Source organism: Littorina saxatilis, linkage group LG8, assembly GCF_037325665.1.
Source record: "Littorina saxatilis isolate snail1 linkage group LG8, US_GU_Lsax_2.0, whole genome shotgun sequence".
NCBI lineage: Eukaryota > Metazoa > Mollusca > Gastropoda > Littorinimorpha > Littorinidae > Littorina > Littorina saxatilis.
Genome location: NC_090252.1, coordinates 29,358,204 through 29,375,703, shown reverse-complemented (window position 1 = coordinate 29,375,703; position 17,500 = coordinate 29,358,204). Strand labels below are relative to the sequence as shown.

The window sequence follows — 17,500 nt, the reverse complement described above, 5'->3', positions numbered from 1 at the left end:
AGCGCCTATAGGCTGTTGATCTACTGGCCGATGTGAATGCGTGATATATTGTGTAAAATATTCCATCTCACACGGCATTAATAGGTAACATGCGCCTTGAGTCGCCTTGTGTGGTGAGATACGTGCGCGATATAAATCCTCGTAAATAAAATAAATAAAATAAAACAATGAGCAAAGAATCATTCTTGATTCATTTTACCCGGCATCGTTTGCTTTAAAAAAAAAAATAATAAAGAAAAGGGTTAAACGACAAAATAAAACCTTCAACAACTGTTGAGGCCGTCCCCATATTATTTTTGTTCGAAAGAGCACAAAAGTCAGACTTTTTTTTAACTTCGTGGACTAATCCTGCACAAGCTGAAGTGTACCAAATATGAAGTAACTATGTCAACAGATGTATAAGTTATTGGCACTATTTTGCAGGTTGCAGGTGTTGTTATTGTTGTTATCGTTGTGTATGTGTGCGTGTGTGTGTGTGTGTGTGTGTGTGTGTGTGTGTGTGTGTGTGTGTGTGTGTGTGTGTGTGTGTGTGTGTGTGTGTGTGTGTGTGTGGTCACCATGTTTAAAGATCAACAGCCTTGGTGGTTTTTGAGCCGAGTTGGAATTGGTTTTAAGAACTGATGGCCATGATGATGTCAATGCCTGGGCAGATCTGATATGATAAGCCCAGCTGTTTTCGCGTGGAGGACTCTGCCTATAAATGCTAAATTAAGCCAACAGAACAGTATCCAAATACATGCGGCTACAGGTAAAACGTCACTAGAGCCGGGCTTCTGCCAAAATAAACTTCAGATTAAATGCTTCCCCGCCAAATTCAAGGGGTACAGTTAACTAGAAGGAGAAAAGCATGTGAAGTTCTTGCAGTTAAAGCAGATATCTGATGAAATTTCATAGATTTCACCCCAAAATGCGATCTATGTAAAAACTGCAAAGCATGTTGACGTCCCTGGAACGAGAACAGAAAGATTTTTCAATGCAGCAAATTTCTTAGTCAAAATACTATTTTTTTCATCAGAAATAAGACTCCATGAGTGGATTACGGGGTCCAAAGTTCGATTAGCAGTTATTTCGCAGATGAGGGGGGTAGTCAGAATGGAGTTTATTGAGATAAACAAGACCGGCTGACGTCATATCTACAGCCGTATCCAAATCAGCTGCGTGACTACTGCTAGTGTGTACGCCATAGTTTTAGAGAAACAGAACGCGAAGTGTTCGTTTGTGAACGGACACACCCAAACACTTAGAGCGTACTGTAAACAGAAACACACAAGAAATATTTCGGTTGAACATTATTCAAACACTTCAGATCCCCACGCGGTACGCCGCGGCCTAATAGCCTATGGAAGGTACACAATGTAAATAAAGGAGTAGCTCTTACTCTGCCCATAACTCTGGAAATAAATACAGGCAGAGACGCAAGGCAAGATGAGGAAAATGACTGCCAAAGAGACAGACACCTGAGCAACAAACACCCATACGTTTGTACATATATGTATGCGAGCATCTACCGTAAAATCCCCAGCATAAGCCCACCATCTAGCAAACGCCCACCCCCCACTTTGGGCCAAAAGTTGTGCACAGGGGTAACTACCTAGCAAACGCCCACCCTGCTTTTTTCAAAGAGACTATAGGCTCACTTTCACTAGGATTTGTGCAGACTGTTCTAAAAGTCATCTTTTTCCCCTTCTTTACCTTTTCGTGTTTCTTTCCTTTTTTCTTATTCTTTGTCCCCTCTCCTCACTCCCACCCATCGTTCATGTTTTTTTCGAGTTTCTCTTCTCTTTTTTTGCTAAGTTTGTGGGTTTTTCTTTCTCAGAAAGATTGGGCCTTTTGAAGACAAAATCCAAGTTCAGTTAACGTTTCATTTCCAAAGACGATCGTGTAATTTCTTCCCTGTACAGAAAGAAAGGGCTTCATTGGTGTTGACATTTCGACATTTCATCAAGTTTCTTTTTCCCGGAATTGTGTTGTTATTGTTTGTCCTTGCAAAGGTCTGGCGATTTTCTTTTTACTTTATAAATTTATATGAATGACTATGCTCGGGTTGTTTTCAGAAGAGCCAGTCCTTTTCTCTCTCTCTCTCTCTCTCTCTCTCTCTCTCTCTCTCTCTCTCTCTCTCTCTCTCTCTCTCTCTCTCTCTCTCTCTCTCTCTCTCTCTCTCTCTCTCTCTCTCTCATGGTTGGCCTTCTTTGCCTCAAAGTCCTTTTTCGGGGTTTGTATTCACTCAATTACACGGTTGAGCACAAAACTTACTTTGTGCAAAGGGGTCTATCCCTAGCAAACGCCCACCCCCCAATTTTGCCCTAAATCTGTGCACAGGGGGGGTGGGCTTATGCTAGGGATTTTACGGTATTTACGAACCAGTAGACACACATTTTCAAACCCATTTTCACATATACAAATTTCCCGCACACATACATACAGACAGACACATACAGGTACACACCCGCACTAATCGTCTCTATTTCTTCTCATACGTCTGTACACTCACACATCAACACTCATCACAGGGCTAATATGACAGTCCTCACATCCTTTTCTCTTTCTGAGTCTGAGTGCCAGAAAAAGGGTAATGCCAGACACAGCCTACGCCGCCCCCCCCCCTCCCTCCACCCATCCACCCAACCCTGCCCATCAAACCCTCAAAATCAACATGATTGTACTCTCGTTTCTTTTTCTTCCTGAGTCTTAGAGCGACTAGAATGATGAAGCCAGGCGCAACCACTGCCGCCACAAAGCCCCCGTCCACCCCCCCCCCCAACCCTCCCCCCAAACACCCGCCCACCTACCCATCACACACTTAAGACTGACATGACTGTACTCACGTTTCTTTTTCTTCCTGAGTCTCAGAGCGACTAGGATGATAAAACAAGACACAACCACCGCCGCCACAAAGCCACCGTCCACCCCCCCCCCCCACACACACACACCCATCCATACCCATCAAACATTCAAAACTGAAATGACTTTACTCACGTTTCTTTTTCTTCCTGAGTCTCAGAGCGACTAGGATGATAAAACAAGACACAACCACCGCCGCCACAAAGCCACCGTCCACCCCCCCCACACACACACACACCCATCCATACCCATCAAACATTCAAAACTGAAATGACTTTACTCACGTTTCTTTTTCTTCCTAAGTCTCAGAGCGACTAAGATGATAAAACCAGGCACAACCACCGCCGCCACACACCCCAACACAATCAGCGCCGTGTCCTTGGTAGAAAGTGTGGAGTCATTGTCACCAGTTGGCTTGGGTGACTCCTCAACACCTGACGAAAGAATCGTGTGTTAGTTCTGTGTGTGTTTAAAGGCACTCTTTTCAGTGTCAACGACTCGGTCATCATCTCAGATCTGAGCACGCTGTAATGTGGGATACACTAAGATTAACCCTTGGACACATACCAACAAATATACAAATTCATTAAAAACATTTAGAGGATGAAAATGGCGTCTTTATGCCAAGACTTTTGTTTTTCTCGTTGGCGCAAGGAGATAAGTTCCGCACAATTCTCACTTACTCTTGTCGCACATGTTGTATGCATTTAGAGCGCGTATGTCCTTTTCCCCCAGAACACATACCAAACAATGAAAATCCGGACTCCACTCTGTCGAGGTTGATACATTTGTATGATTTAATTTAATAAAAAGCCACTGCAGTTGTACCTACACCATGAGACCCCTCCGATGAAAGGACACCTCCTATAAAAATACACATTCTGTTGTCCCTTCTCTATTATCTTGACTTAAGAATACCTGTCATGACAGGCCACCTGCAATGTCGGGACACGTTTAACGTTTGGCTGGTCCAAGGGCTGTCCTTTCATCACAGGTGGTGTGTCCGTTAACAAATAAATGAATCAACAAACTACCGGACTGCAATAATATACTCTATTTGTAACGTCCAGAGTCGAAAGAGTGAGTGAACTGATGAACATGTCATATTGTTGATTTTGTTGAAAGATAAAACGTTTCCTCACCTTCTTCAGTAGAAATAATAACAGTGTTGTTATTATATGTTGTCGTAGACTGCCCGATATCTGAAACAAAAGAATGTAAACATACACTTTTGAATTGAATCTGTGGTTGTGAAGCAGCAAAACCAGAGTAGAGTTTTTTGTGCGAATTTAATCTTAAAAAAGTCCAAGGGACATATATATGTTGTGTCGTAACTGAGACACACCAATAACAATTCAAAAACACACCGTAACTGTACTAATTAATTAATTAACTCAAGGCACTAGCAGGTCTGCACATAAACTTGACCTGGAAGATTGGAACATCCCCACCCTCGGCATGTCCCGCCAAGCGTAGCCGGAATTCAAACCTCAAAACCGTCAAGTTTGAAGGCCGATTTTTTTAACCACCAGGTCATTGCGCCTGTCAAAGAGTAATCACAATGAAACATTAACCCGTCTCACCTGGCAAAATTTTTCTTCCTCCAGGGCCAACGTCAGTGGAATCGTCTGTCGCAGTAGACGTGTCAGCTCGGTCCCCAAATCGTTCTGGAATTAAAGAGAACACGTATGATGTCAGAATTTTTGGTCGCAGAGATTATCTCAGCAGTATGTGTACGCTTATCCACTGCAAAGACCACCAAGTCGACCTGCTCGCAAATGGTCCTTTTGGCCATAATTAAACGTTCAAAAAACGTATATTTGAGTGCGGAAGCGGTCTGTCTGTTTCACAGTGTACACCGTTTCATTCTGCTTTTAAACATATAACAACAAAATAATAATGTAAAAACAAAAGAAATTCGCAGGTTTACTTCGAAGAGGTGTATGCCGTACGTGATACACAGAAGGTCACACAGACAAACGGACATGCAGACACAAAGCCAGCAAACTTGCTTCAGTTTTGATCATACCCAGTTATACAATGTCGGCGCCCCTCCCCCCCTCTCTCTCTCTCTCTCTCTCTCTCTCTCTCTCTCTCTCTCTCTCTCTCTCTCTCTCTCTCTCTCTCTCTTCTTAGACTTAATTTAGAAATTAACAGTCAACGCAACAGTGACAAATGTGATAACAATCAAGTTTTAGCAGACGACCGACACAGTGTGACATCTCCACGTGCATTACGCATTGACCCCTCTATCAGCCAGTCAACACAGCAGTGTGTGACAGACACGCACGGGTGGGTAAAGGACAGTGACAGGGTACCGCAATGCAGTCAGTTTGGCAATGTAAACAAAACTGGACTTGAACCACAGGCGCACGACACAGGCCTTTTCTTAACTTCGCCTGAGTTACCAAGCTTCACAGCAATGACTGCAACGTCCGATCCTGATCACAGCGACACAGCACATTCGAGAAGACGGACATCATTTTGCTTGTTACTCTGACATGGAACAGGACAGCCCTCACAGTAACGAGCAGAATAAGCAACAAGAAGAAAGTGAAGAGCAGATCAGGTCACTAGCCAGTGGTCTGAACGTCAACCTCGACTGGCTGAAAGAACATGTGGGACAAGTGACCAGGCAGGCAGTGCAGAGTAAGCTCAGAAACACCACAAGAAATAAAACATTTCGCAAAGTTGTTTTGGACAAGGATGATGATAGGGAAATCTTAATTTGCGAAAGTGATGACATAGTTCTGGCGTATGACTGTCAAAGGACTGCACGTACATTCTTCCTGAAACACTACCAAACAACCGAAGAGCAGAAACGCATTACCTGCGTGATGAGACGGGAACCCATGTGCAGCAAGCGGTGCGATAATCTGCTTGCACGTTTAGAAACTGACCTCTGTGGCATCGCTGAACTCGTTCGCCTTCTCCTCGGATGATCAAGTTGTGCTGGGAACCTGATTCTACTTCTAGTCCAGATGTGAAAAGTTGAAATCTTTTTTTCGGAAATCGTTCGCGAAAAAACATTGGACGAGGATGTCAAAGACTTGATTAATGTCTCGGAAACCTGGACATGGGTTTTTACTCGGTTTTTCGTTTTTGTTCGTAACCCCCACCCCTTCCTCCATTTCCTCCCTCCACTGTTCCCTTTGCAATGGGCCAACGGCCTATGCAAATAAACCATTCGTTTGTTCGTTCGTTCTCTCTCTCTCACTCTCTCTCTCTCTCTCTCTTTATCTCTCTCTCCCCTTTCTCTCTTGGGAAAATAAAGATTTGTCGTTGACAGACCTACTCTCTCTCTCTCTTTCTTTTTTTCTCTCTCTCTCTCTCTCTCTCTCTCTCTCTCTCTCTCTCTCTCTCCATCCACCATCCCCCCCTCTCTCTCTCTCTCTCTCTCTCTCTCAATTATTCTCACCTGTTGAATATTCATTAGAAAAGTCTGGCGAAAAGGAAACGACGAAAGAGTCGTCTTGGCTAAAACCAGGGATGTGGCGCTCAAACAGACACAGAGCTGCGAACACTTGGCCGCCCGGCGTGGGGACGACTTGTAATGCTCCTACGTATGGAACTCGGACGTCCTGTGAAGAAAAAACCCAGCGTTTTGCAGTGTATAGAGGGGTCCCGGGTGTTACCCCGATTGTAGATCAACTGGATATGAGCATAAACCTCCACCACACATAAGAAAATACATAAATAAAGAGAGAGAGAGAGAGAGAGAGAGAGAGAGAGAGAGAGAGAGAGAGAGAGAGAGAGAGAGAGACAGGCAGACACACAGACATACAGAGAGAGACAGACAGAGAAAGAGAGAGAGAGAAAGAGAGAGAGGGAGAGGGGGAGAGAGGGAGAGAGAGATAGAGAGAGAGAGGGAGAGAGAGAGAGAGAGGGAGAGAAAGAGAGAGAGAGACAGAAAGAGAGAGAGGTAGAGAGAGAGGTAGAGATAAAGAAACAGAGAGAGAGAGACAGAGAGACAGAGAGACAGAGAGAGACAGAGAGAGACAGAGAGAGAGAGAGACAGAGAGACAGAGAGACAGAGAGAGACAGAGAGAGACAGAGAGAGAGATACACCGAGAGAGATTGAACGGAAAGACAATTACAAAGTTGGCAGGTGCTTGCTACACGCAATCAAAAGATCTGGCATCAAAACAGTGCTTTCAGTCACACATTTGAAAAAAAAAACTTACCTGAGAATTTTGGTCCGTCTGGAACCAGTAACAAGCTCTGGCTCCATCAGGTGTGAATACAATTTTTTGACACAGTCCTGTGATGGTGGAATTCATTGGGTCGTAGACATAACGACACATAGACTGACCTGACGGACCAAACAACATGTTGATTAGTCATCGTAACGTTACGTTAGAGACACAACGAAACATTCACCAGTACTTCGTTGGCCTAGTTGTCTTTGGAGATGACTAGCAGACAATAATAATGAGATGATGAACAAATACTTAACTTAGCTCAGTTAGGCGTCGTTTCTTCAGTTTCAAGAAGGCGAGAGTAGAAACGTTTGAAGGATGAAATAAAGTGATCTGTGATAGTCTACAACAAAAACGACTTACACCATCGTAGCATATATACGGCAACAGGAACAAGAACAACAAGAACAACAAGGTACAAATAAGAAGAAGTAGAAGAAAAGAGCGTAACACCCATTGACATTTGTCTTGGTGTTTGTAACATTCCTACACTCATACACTTCTTACAAAAACAATAAATTGACAGGAAAAACAACAAAGTCAACAAGGTTAATAACATGATATCAAAGTCATCATGAACATGTAAATAACCAATGTCGTTAAAAGGAAATGTTTTTATATAAGATAAGACAACATATCATACAGGAATACACAGACAAAACAGAAAGACACATATATTTTCTTCTCCCATAAGTATACCAAAACAACAACAATAACACATAATCAAACGAATGTAGAACCAACAGAACAACGAACACACAAACGAGTAAACACACAGATAATCGAATTAACAAACAACAAACGACATGCCAAACACAAGGAACAAAACGGAAAGAAAAGCAGAGAAGGAAACCAAGGACACCAAGGCAAAAGTATATGTGCAGCAAGCGGTACGATAATCTGCTTGCTAACGTAAACAAAACAATAGAAATGTATATCTATTTAAGAAAAAAAAAATCACCTACCTTGACATTTTCCACCAAAAAAAGCATTGAAACAAAACGCAGACGAAACAAGTCGAAGCATGCTTGAATATCGAAAAAAAACTAACAACATCAAAGCAAACCTAAACGTAAACAACACAACATTGATCAACAATCTAAGAACAGAAGAAGCAGTAAATAATCGTCTCACCTTTACAAACAATACAAAAAAGCACCAGCACGGAAACCAAAACGCGAACGAAACACATCATCGCACCCATCACGCCTGAACGTCGAAACAGAAACGTTGAAAAGCTAAACCCACACCACCGCTACCATTTCAGCAACTACAGTCTAACTACAACTTTCCTGACGTCTCCTTCCTTTCACGGGTGTAGGTGAGGGGGAGAGTGCGAACTCGAAAGAAAAAGGAACCTGTCATAGGCGTTGCATGTTTGCATAGAAAAGGCATAGCAAATATGAAAAAGGTCCCCTCCGTGACTGCTGAGTGTACGGGGTGGGAGGGTAGATGCTGAATTAGTTTTTTTTGGAAAATATATTTAAAGGGGGTTGGCTACAAGTATGGTAATTTTATGTAACTTTCTTTTGCGTTCACTGGTGGAATAAAGAACAAGTCGCGTAAGGCGAAATTACTACATTTAGTCAAGCTGTGGAACTCACAGAATGAAACTAAACGCACTGCATTTTTTCACAATGACCGTAGTCCGCCGCTAGTGCAAAAGGCAGTGAAAGTGACGAGCCTGTTCTCGGCGGTAGCGGTTGCGCTGTGCTGCATAGCACGCTTTACTGTACCTCTCTTTGTTTTAACTTTCTGAGCGTGTTTTTAATCCAAACATATAAAATATATATATGTTTTTGGAATCAGGAACCAACAAGGAATAAGGTGCATCAATTGTTTTTAAAACGATTTCGGAAATTTAATTTTAATCATAATTTTTATATTTTTAATTTTCAGAGCTTGTTTTTAATCCGAATATAACATATTTATATGTTTTTGGAATCAGAACATGATGAAGAATAAAATAAAAGTAATTTTGGATCGTTTTATAAAAACATAATTTTAATTACAATTTTCAATGACCAAAGTCATTAATTAATTGTTAAGCCTCCATGCTGAAATGCAATACCGAAGTCCGGCCTTCGTCGAAGATTGCTTGGTCAACATTTCAATCAATTTGATTGAAAAATGAAGGTGTGACAGTGCCGCCTTAACTTTTACAAAAAGCCGGATATGACGTCATAAAAGACATTTATGGAAAAAATGAAAAAAAGGGTCTGGGGATATCATACCCAGGAACTCTCATGTAAAATTTCATAAAGATCGGTCCAGTAGTTTAGTCTAAATCGCTCTACACATACACACGCACAGACACAGACACAGACACACACATTACACACACACACACACACACACACACACACACACACACACACACACACACACACATACACACACACCACGACCCTCGTCTCGATTCCCCCTCTATGTTAAAACATTTAGTCAAAACTTGACTAAATGTAAAAAGAAGGACAAATTAAGATAGCGGTTTACAAAAAGAAATCCTCAAATTACGGATTTTATAGAACAAATCTCCTTTTTCACAACAACACGCAAAATACAGTAGACAGAACAGAACACAACAGAACACAACCATTGAACAATGAACAAACGAAACTGAACCGAAATAAACACAGACAGACTAAATCTGTCAAATTAATAACACATTTAATGAAATAAAATACAATACAAAGAAAAGACAATGAAGAAAGTTATCCCTTTTGACAATGCATTTAACAAGTCGCGAAAGGCGAAAATTACAACATTTAGTCAAGCTGTCGACGTCGAACTCACAAAATGAAACTGAACGCACTGCATTTTTTCACCAAGATCGTCAGTCCACCGCTCATGGGAAAGGTAGTGAAATTGACAAGCCAGAATATCACGATAGTGGTGCGCACGCTTTTCTGTATCTCTCTTCGTTTTAACTTTCTGAGCTTGTTTTTAATCCAAACATATTATATCTATATGTTTTTTTTAGTCAGCAACCGACAAGGAATAAGACGAAATAGTTTTTAAATCGATTTCGTAAATGTAATTGTAATCATAATTTTTATATTTTTTTATTTTTGAGAGCTTTTTTTTAATCGGAATATAACATATTTATATGTTTTTGGAATCAGCAAATTATGAAGAATAAGATGAAATTGTTTTTTGATCGTTTTATAACAAAATAATGTTTATTACAATTTTCAGATTGTTGACCAAACTCATTATTTAGTTTTTAAGTGCAATACCAAAGTCCGGACTTTGTCGAAGATTGCTTAATTAAGTAACATTTCAAGCGATTTGATCAAAAACTAAGGGTGTGACAGCGCCTCAACTTTCACAAAAAGCCGAATATGACGTCATCAAATACATTTATTATAAAAACGGAAAACATGGTCTGGGGATATTATACCCAGGATATCTCAGGTGAAGTTTCATAATAATCGGTTTAGTAGTTCCCTCGGAAACGCTCTACACATACACACGCACACACGCACACACACATATACACCACGACCCTCGTCTCGATTCCCCGTCCATGTTTAAACATTTAGTCGTAACTTGACTAAATGTAAAAACGAAATGACTTTTATTTGGAGAGAAAACAACAATGTTTTGGATTTGAATTAGAAAAAGGGTGAAGAGAATCAAACGAGTAGAAATTGTTAAGTATTCTTTGCATGATGTCTACATACAAGACATATCTATACGACTTGTGTCTGTCTGTGTGTGTGTGTGTGTGTGTGTGTGTGTGTGTGTGTGTGTGTGTGTGTGTGTGTTCGCGATGCACGGCCAAAATTCTCGATGGATCTGCTTCAAATTTGGTGGGCATATTCAGGTAGACCCCGGACACAACCTGGTCGATGAGAATTTTCAACACGTGCTCTCAGCGCGCACCGATTTTGGTTTTTCTGTTCATCTTCCCAGATCCATTCCCAGTAACTCTTCCTTATCTTCTCCAGTGTTTTGCGTTTATCTCCCTTCCTTCGTGTGGCGTCAATCCATATTCCCGTCACTACGTTACTATTTTTAGAATGTCACTGCACTGTCCAGAACGCTTTCCTTGCACCCGTAAGTTGTCCTCACTGTAAAAGTGCAAAGGTCGAATCAATTTATAGCCACGCGAAAAATACACTGTCATCTATCTCTATATAGAGAAGCCATAACAGTTATAATAGGGCTTAGAAATAAGCTCTAAAATTCTCAATCCCGTTTGAGTGGACTTCGCCTTCAAAGGTGATTGTGGTGTTTCGGCACTCGGTTACATTTGGCGTCGTCGACAGCGATGGGACTCGACATGAAATGTTCAGGCCACTGAATCATTTTCGTGCTCTTCCCATTCCACCAACCTGGGAGGGACCTAAGCTTGGCGGGTCCATGGTTCGGAACTTTGGGGACAAAGTTCATTCAAAGGGGGTCGAGTGTGACAGGGAGACTACCGTCGCCCTTCACAGCAGATTCTGCAGAGTTGTTCGCCTTAGAAGTTGTGGACTTTCCTTGCATGTACCCGTAAGTTGTCCTCACTGTAAAAGTGCAAAGGTCGAATCTATTTATGGAAAAATCCACTGTCATCTATATCTATATATTTATATATATAGATAGATATATACGGTTTCTGTGTGTGTGTGTGTGTGTGTGTGTGTGTGTGTGTGTGTGTGTGTGTGTGTGTGTGTGTGTGTGTGTGTGTTTGCGTGTGTGTGTGTGTGTGTGTGTGTGTGTGGAGGCAACACCTGTGGATTGTTGAGTTCTGTTTGTGATGGGGTCTGGCGGCTTTTGTCTGTCTGATTTTATAATTTTATCTGTCTGTATGTTCTGGCCTTTGAGAAGCCATAACAGTTAATATAAGGCTTAGAAATAAGCTCTAAAATTCTCAATCCCGTTTGAGAGGACTTTGCCTTCAAAGGTGATTCAGTGTGGTGAACCGCCACGCTGTCTGTCTCTGTCTCGCGATACACCCGGCAAAGCCGGATATTCCTCTAGTATATATATATATCTAATTAGTCTCTAAGAAGACTAATTTATATTAATTATATTAATGTTTCGTCTCCTAACACTAATTTATATTAATTGTAATAATGTTTCGTCTCCTAACACGAGATTTCCAGCCATTTTACATGTATATATATATAGAAATTTATAATGAGAGCGCTGCTAAAAATGCCAAAATGTGCACTCGATCGCTTGTACTTTTAAAGAAAAGTTAAATATAGAATGACGTCAAGAGCGAGAATGCATAGAAATTACGTCATGAGCAAGGGAGACCATCCTTTACTCTGTGTGTGTCTATATATATATATATATATATACATTAATGTTTTCTTAACCTGATAGCAATCCAGCGAAACATATTGACTTCACTACTTTCTTCCATAGCCGTCAACTTTTTTATTTGAGCATGACGAGACAACCACTGCTCCCCTACCTTTTTCGTTCTCATCTTTCATCTCCTAACACGAGATTTTTGGCCATTTTACTGTCCTTTATGATGTGTGTATGATGGTGTTTGATCATACAAAGTGAACGTGTTTGCTGTGAAAACACATTAGGGGGTAGGTGGGTGTGGGTGCGGTGGAGGGGTCTTTTGTTATATAACAGTCAAATCGGGAAATCAGGTATTTCACGAGAATGCCTGAAAGTTTAGGCATTCACGGTAAATACCTGGTTTGATTAGGCAAATCCGGAAATGACTGAAATTGTTTAGGCACTAATAATAATAATAATAAATGAGCATTTATATAGCGCAACATCATAACTTTACAATTATGCTCTTTGCGCTTGACACATTTAACATTAAAACACAGTTATACAAGCATTTACATCTACATTCATAGTCAACAACGCTTAATTAAAAGCTACCCTGCTAGCTATCGGTGATTGACTGAAATAGGCTGCCAGGCATTATCGGAGAATGCCTACCGCTCACAATCTGTGTTTCTGGTGAGAGTCAGAAAGCATTTCAGCACAGAAGCCTACTATAAAACTTTGAATGGTTGGGGTCGTAATTGGTTTCATGCCTCTTTTCCATCAGGAAGGTATTGCTGTCCAGCCATCAACTGCCTGTGCCGGGCCAATGCTGTCAGTGTGGAATCTATTCTGTATTCTCTCTCTCTCTCTCTCTCCTATCTCTTTCTCTCTCTTGATTTTAAGGCATTCAATTAAAGAACATAATGATGTTATCATTTTAATGTTTAATTCTAAAAACTAAAATGTACATTAAAACAGAACTTTCTGTCAACAGTTCATTTGTTTCCACAAGTCAAGGATTGGTGACACCGACTGTTGCACTTCAGTTTTGCTTTGAAGCATTTGCACCGATTGTTCTGGCATTTCTTTGCACCCGAACAGTTGCACTTGACGTATCCTTGTCCTCCGCTTTGGGAGCCCAGGATGACGGCCGCGCGAAGACTTACGTGCTTAACACAGTTCATTTCACTCAAATACAACAGTTTTTGTGGACACAGTTCGAAATCGTTTCTGGCGTAGGCTCCTTTTAAAATCCCATTCTTGGTCACCAGTGTGTAGTTGTCATTTTCACTCCTGTCAAGAATCACCCCCAGGATATTCCGCGGGTCTCCACGGCCTCTATCCACCAGTGGAATGGGTATAGCGACGTTATCACCTCTCTGTCCATGACCGAGATCCAAGCGACTCCGCTTCACCATTCTTTCTGCTTGCTGGAGCTGACATACCCTGCTAGCTTGTCTGTGGTGCTGAATTTGTTTATATTGTCTGTCAAGCAATGCCACACTGTCATCAGTCACCAACTCCTCAATACTGAGGTTTGCATTTCCAGGGTGGATGTTGGCAGTGTTACGCTGGGGTTCAGACCTAGTCAAACAATAAGAGATTTTTTTATTAGAGAAAGAAAAATGACAAACAATAAAAGAATGAGAAAAAGGATCAAGAAAAGAGAAAAAGAATGGGAGGAAAAAAGCTAGTGAGAGGGATAAAAGAGAGAGAGGTCAAAAGCGTGTACAAGTGGTCACTTACCTTGCGTCGCCAGCTGAGTGGACGTCAGCAGCACGGTGGACGTCAGCAACCACGACGTCTGCATGGTGGACGTCAGCAACTACAGCGTCTGCACGGTGGACGTCAGCAACCACGACGTCTGCATGGTGGACGTCAGCAACCACGACGTCTGCATGGTGGACGTCAGCAACCACGACGTCTGCATGGTGGACGTCAGCAACCATAGCGTCTGCACGGTAGACGTCAGCAACCACGACGTCTGCACGGTGGACGTCAGCAACCACAGCGTCTGCATGGTGGACGTCTGCGGCCATCTCAGCATCACTATTGCCAGAATTTCGCAACGAAAAGTCACGTAAATCATCCTCAGTGTGAAGCTCGTCAATCAGTTCTTTCGGTAGAGAAGTTGAACTCAGCCCCAGACTTGGTTGACATCCAAAGAGAGCCTGATATGGAGATCTCTTGATAGCAGCACTGTATGACCTGTTTTTCATGAACTGAACAAATCGGAGCCCAACTGACCAACGAGTAGTCGAGTTGTCGGCCATCCAGGCAATCAACATGTCCTTTATATCGCCATTTGATCTCTCCACAGATCCTTGGGACTGAGGGTGTCTCGGCTTGCCATGGACAAGTTTCAGTTCAGGCCACAAGTCTCTCAGTTCTGTGATAATTGCTGCAGTGAATTCGGAACCATTGTCCGATTGTAGGATCACAGGAGCTCCAAGTAGTGCAAAGATGTCCATCAACTGAACTGCTACCTCACAAGCTCTTTTTGAGGTCAGTGGTCGCAACACAACGAACTTTGTAAGATGGTCTTGATAAACCATTATCCACTTGTACTGACCATCGCCCATCGACTGAAAGTCAATCAGGTCAACTTGACATCTGGAAGAAAAATCACTTGAAAGGATGGGTCTCACAACAACTCCTTTTGTTTTTTGTCGCTTTGTCTTTTCTTGGCACACCTTGCATAAAGACTTGAAAATTTCAACGCTTTCTCTGTGCACATTTGCAAATTTCTGTTCAATTTCCTTTAGAACCCTATCCCTTCCACCGTGTCCTGTGGCAAGATGAGCTGTTCTGATCACGTCGAATGTGTCTTCAATTGTCACATAGTACAGGGTGACCCAAAAAAAAGAGTACCCAAACAAAACGTCATAAATTGAACAAAAATAAAGCAATCTTCATAAAATTTATTTACTCACACAAGTAGCCTCTGCATGATTTCAACAAAAAATGTTAGCGTTCTAGCTTGTCTTTCAGGAAAGTTATGCTCATTCTACAGAACATGCTCCAAATGGCCTCCCCCGGATTTAAATCCCCCAGATTTCTATCTTTGGGGGTTCCTGAAAGACAACGTCTACAGGACCAACCCACAGACAATCGCAGAACTCAAGTGAGCCATCACAACAACCATTCGCGGAATCTCGCTACAGGAGTGTGTGCGGGTGATTGATAACTTTGCGCGGCGAGTTCAAGTTTGCCTGAATCGGCGCGGAGGCCATTTGGAGCATGTTCTGTAGAATGAGCATAGCTTTCCTGAAAGACAAGCTAGAACGCTAAAATTTTCTGTGCAAATCATGCAGAGGCTACTGGTATGTGTAAATAAATTTTATGAAGATTGCTTTATTTTTGTTCAATTTATGACGTTTTGTTTGGGTACTCTTTTTTTGGGTCACCCTGTAGATTGGGGTTTCAGCAGGTGACTTTCGTTTCTTTATCAGTTTGTCCATGTGCCCACATCGAAGGATTTCATACCTGAATCAAAATCAAGAGATCACTATTTTATTATCTGTGTCTGCGCGTGTGTGCGTGTGTGTGTGTGTGTTTGTGTGTGTGTGTGTGTGTGTGTGTGTGTGTGTGTGTGTGTGTGTGTTAGAGAGAAGTGATAAAATGTCATACCTGATTCAAAATCAAGAGATCACTATTTTATTATCTGTGTCTGCGCGTGTGTGCGTGTGTGTGTGTGTGTGTGTGTGTGTGTGTGTGTGTGTGTGTGTGTGTGTGTGTGTGTGTGTGTATGTTAGAGAGAAGTGATAAAATTTCATACCTGATTCAAAATCAAGAGATCACTATTTTATTATCTGTGTCTGCGCGTGTGTGCGTGTGCGTGTGTGTGTGTCTGCGCGTGTGTGCGTGTGAGTGTTTGTGTGTGTGTGTGTGTGTGAGTGTGTGTTTGTGTGTGTATGTTAGAGAGAAGTGATACAATTTCATACCTGATTCAAAATCAAGAGATCACTATTTTATTATCTGTGTCTGCGCGTGTGTGCGTGTGCGTGTGCGTGTGTGTGTGTGTGTGTGTGTGTGTGTGTGTGTGTATGTTAGAGAGAAGTGTGGGACAAAAGTATGGGACATGTGCGCAGAGAGAGACAGAGAGAGAGAGAGAAAGAGAGTCACAGAGAGAGAGATGTATACATGGAGACAAACAGTGACAGAGAGAAGTGACAGAGAGAGACAGAGACAGACAGAAAGACAGGTTTGAGAGAGAGTGAGGAACGAGAGAGAGAGAGAGAGAGGAGTCTACTTACTTCGAAAACAGCTTGTACTGACGTGGAGTTTTCCGACTTCCGTTTTCCATCATCTCTTCAAGTATTTGAAAATATTTGGACTTTGGCATCAAGTGTTTTCCATTTTTGGCGTACTTTTGAAAGATTAACCGATTAAATCGGTCTTCTACCAATTCTGTTTCCTCCATTGCTACCCTCAACATTGAGAGCAACGTCACAATGGAACTAGCATTATACTGAAAGTGAACTCCAATCAATCCAAACTCAGCGAAAAGGGGAAAAAAAGACAATGTGCTATACGAGAAACTCACAATAAATTCGTGCTCAAGGCCGGCTATGTAAAAACAAACTCCAATCACTCCGAACTTTACGAGAAAATCACAATAAATTCGTGCTCGTAGTCTTACACACGCGATAGTGTTACACTCGCGGTAGTGACCTGCACCCGTAAAAAAAAAACTGCAATCACTCCGAACTAAATGAAATGGGAAAAACGATGAATAGACAATGTGCTAGAAGAGAAATTCATGCTCAAGGCAGGCGAGGTAAAAACAGACAAGGTCTCAGAACAACCCGTTTTGCCTAACAGTCAGGCAAAACGGGAAATTTGCACAAGTAGTTTTTAGTCATTTCCTGATAGTGCCTAAAAAAATTCAGTCATTTCCGGAATTGCCTGATCAAACCAGGTATTTACCATGAATGCCTAAACTTTCAGACATTCTCGTGAAATACCTGATTTCCCGATTTGACTGTAACATATATAAGCGTAGGGATTTGCAATCCAAGAGCACATGACTTACACAGAGAAGACGTACTATATGGCTTGCTGTGTGATAGCAGGTTTACACTAGGTTTAAAAAAAAAAAAAATTGGAATGCGAGCAAAAGCAAACTTTTCAATATTTTACACACACAAAATAACGAGTGAAAACCTGGTATCACACAACAAACCTGATAGTATTTTGTTTATCCTACATTCTGTACTTACGTG

At 41.7% G+C, this 17,500-nt stretch overlaps 1 protein-coding gene across 2 annotated transcripts in view; it reads right to left on the bottom strand.

Moving 5' to 3' along the window:
• The window catches only part of LOC138973242 (uncharacterized), an 11,218-nt gene extending 2,830 nt beyond the window's left edge, over positions 1-8,388 (bottom strand). For both annotated transcript variants that reach the window (XM_070345964.1, XM_070345963.1), the window contains exons 1-6: positions 8,175-8,388; positions 7,026-7,153; positions 6,260-6,422; positions 4,425-4,508; positions 3,984-4,043; positions 3,126-3,275 (exon numbers count right to left, since the gene is read on the bottom strand). In XM_070345964.1, coding sequence (XP_070202065.1) covers positions 3,126-3,275; positions 3,984-4,043; positions 4,425-4,508; positions 6,260-6,422; positions 7,026-7,153; positions 8,175-8,244 — 655 coding nt within the window. In that variant the 5' untranslated portion in view covers positions 8,245-8,388. The remainder of the gene's footprint in view (positions 1-3,125; positions 3,276-3,983; positions 4,044-4,424; positions 4,509-6,259; positions 6,423-7,025; positions 7,154-8,174) is intronic.
• Between the last annotated feature and the right edge of the window lie 9,112 nt (positions 8,389-17,500).